Source organism: Octodon degus, unplaced genomic scaffold, assembly GCF_000260255.1.
Source record: "Octodon degus isolate 3935 unplaced genomic scaffold, OctDeg1.0 scaffold00026, whole genome shotgun sequence".
In the NCBI taxonomy this organism is placed as follows: Eukaryota; Metazoa; Chordata; class Mammalia; order Rodentia; family Octodontidae; genus Octodon; species Octodon degus.
The window spans coordinates 6,493,939-6,496,355 of NW_004524602.1; the positions used below are offsets into that span (position 1 = coordinate 6,493,939).

Below are 2,417 nucleotides of genomic sequence, written 5' to 3' on the forward strand. Positions count from 1 at the left end.
GTGGATCTTCATGGGTAGGGCTGACACGGAGTGTCTCAGCAAGGGGGTGGCGACTGGAGGCAGTGGGTCAAGAGTGCCTGTGACAATGGGGGATGAAAGTGGTTTGGTGACGGTAGCTGTGTAGGCCACAGCTTGTGCCTGAAGAACAGTCCGTGGGTAGGAGGACGGAGCTAGAATGGAGGTGGGACTAGATTGTGGCTATAGCAGGTCTTTTTAATATGGGCCTATACCTGTATAATTCTAGATCCAGACACATTAGAATAATAATTTGAGAACTTTGTTAAAATCAGCAAGTAATATGAAATATTAAAAAAAAAATTATTGGAAAAGTAAAGCCATACCTTAAAAATGCAAGGAGAGAGAGAACTTTCAAAATGAATTATTGCTCAAGTTTAAAGACTGATCTGCACACCAAAAAATGGACATCATTTCCTCATGTAGTTCCTGTGTTGAGTTTTTGTTCACATGATTCTGTAAGCGGGGTTTCAAGACAGCAGGCACGTGTACCCAAGAGAACGTAGCTCCCACCAGTGACTCAGGCCTGCTGTGTGGAAAGGATTGTCTGTCTTTTCCTTAATGCCCCTCTTGCTTTAGCAGTACCCTGAGCAGTAAATAATCTCCCTATTGTCTTTTAGAATTAGTATGTGACTTCCTCTTCCCTGGCCTTTGTTTTTAAACCTAAATTTTTCCCTTGGGAGTGGTAGGTGACTCTATACTACAACTTTTATTTTGCATCTAGTTTTATAACTTTAGATAAAATAATAAGCTTAAAAAATTGATTGGTATTTTGAGAGGAATTATATTTGATTCATTTAAACCTCTGTCCTTAAGCTTGCTTCCCATTTAGGGGATTTAAAAGGGAATACTGCCGCCTTGTGTACATAGAGCAGAAGTGAATGCTGGCGAGCTGCACCGCACCACCGGTGTGCTGCCTGGTGAGGAGACTAGCGCTCCCTGTTTTCTCAGGCTTCTTAACCCGACTTTTACAATGTTTTCCCATAGCGGAGTATGACACACGTGCAAGATGAAGTCAACATGAAATCCAGTCAGCGGGAGCATCAAAACATTCAGGTAAAGAGGAAAAACAATTGGTGGCTCCTTTAGGACTTTTTTTTTTTTTTTTTGTACCAGGAATTAAACTCAGGACCTTGCATTTGCCAGGCAGACGTTTACGCTGCTGAGCTGTCTCCTGGGGCGACCCTGTGGGTATCTCCCTTTAAAAAGGATTCCAGAGTTCTTTGTAGTGGGAAGGAGAGGAAGGAGAGAGAGCAGGTGGAACAGCAAGGAGGCTGGATATGGTCTGTGGCTATTTGCTTCACCAACCTTTACATGAGAGCTGACTTCTTAGGAATGTTGGGGTCAGTATTGCCGTTCAGTCATACACCATTAGAGGTGTGGCATAGGATGAATGATTTTAAAGTACATAAGGGAAAAGAAGGGATGTAGTTTTAACAATTTTATCTATAACTCTCTTGATTTAAATGTATCTTTGTGATATAAACCATGCCTTTATGTTCATTTGGGAAAATTAAGTAGGTGATAGAGGTACTGTTCATTAATCTAAACAAAATTATTTTTGATTAAGAAAAATGATTTTGTTAAACTAATCACATGGTGCTTTTCATCCTTTAGGTTGGTCAGGTTTAAAGTAATATTAGATGGATTTTGTTGAAAGAGGAATCTGATTAGTTTATGACTAAAACATCATTAGCTAGTATATTAATTAGCAGTTTTCAGTATAGTAACATAAAGGGCCAGCCAAATAGCTCCGAGGATTAAAATGCCTGCAGGCAGGCTCAGGGGCCAGGGTTTGATCCCCGGGCCACTGTGCCCCTCGGGCACGCTGAAATAGCAGTTGAGACTGAGCGTGGTGGTGCACGCCTGTAATCCCAGCTCTTGGGAGGCTGAAAAGAGGTGGATTGCTAGGTGTCCAATCTAGTAGTGAGACCTTAAAATACAAAAAAATAAAAAAGTATAGTAACATAAAAAGCAACTGAGCTATTGTGTTAATGCAGAGCCCTGAAATGATGATTAGGTTAATGGAAACATTGGAATACTCTCATAAACATGGGATGGCTTAAAGAAAAGTTAAAATGACACATACTTCTGCTATTTTCTGTTTTGGGGTGTTGCTTCTATTTATTGGAATCATGGTTATTTTCTCTCTTTACAGATGTTTATTTGTGTTTATTAGATATCATAGGACAGTGATTTTATTACTGATAATTAGATTTTCAGTCATTTGATTGTCATTGTAACTACTGTATCATATATACTTAAAATTGTTTTGTCCGTGTATATATCTGTATGTGATGGTGAATGCTTTAAAAATTTCTTTTCACGGGGCTAAGTGGCACATGCTGAAACTGCTACCTGGGAGGCAGGGTGAGCACAAGTTCAAGCCATTTCATGAAACT

The 2,417-nt window shown here is 39.8% G+C and overlaps 1 protein-coding gene across 1 annotated transcript in view; it reads left to right on the forward strand.

The window, feature by feature from the left end:
* Uaca (uveal autoantigen with coiled-coil domains and ankyrin repeats) overlaps positions 1-2,417 on the forward strand; it is a 43,112-nt gene that overhangs the window by 20,081 nt on the left and 20,614 nt on the right. Inside the window, exons 10-11 of the mRNA XM_023712635.1 lie at positions 1,003-1,091; positions 1,633-1,648. Coding sequence (XP_023568403.1) covers positions 1,003-1,091; positions 1,633-1,648 — 105 coding nt within the window. The remainder of the gene's footprint in view (positions 1-1,002; positions 1,092-1,632; positions 1,649-2,417) is intronic.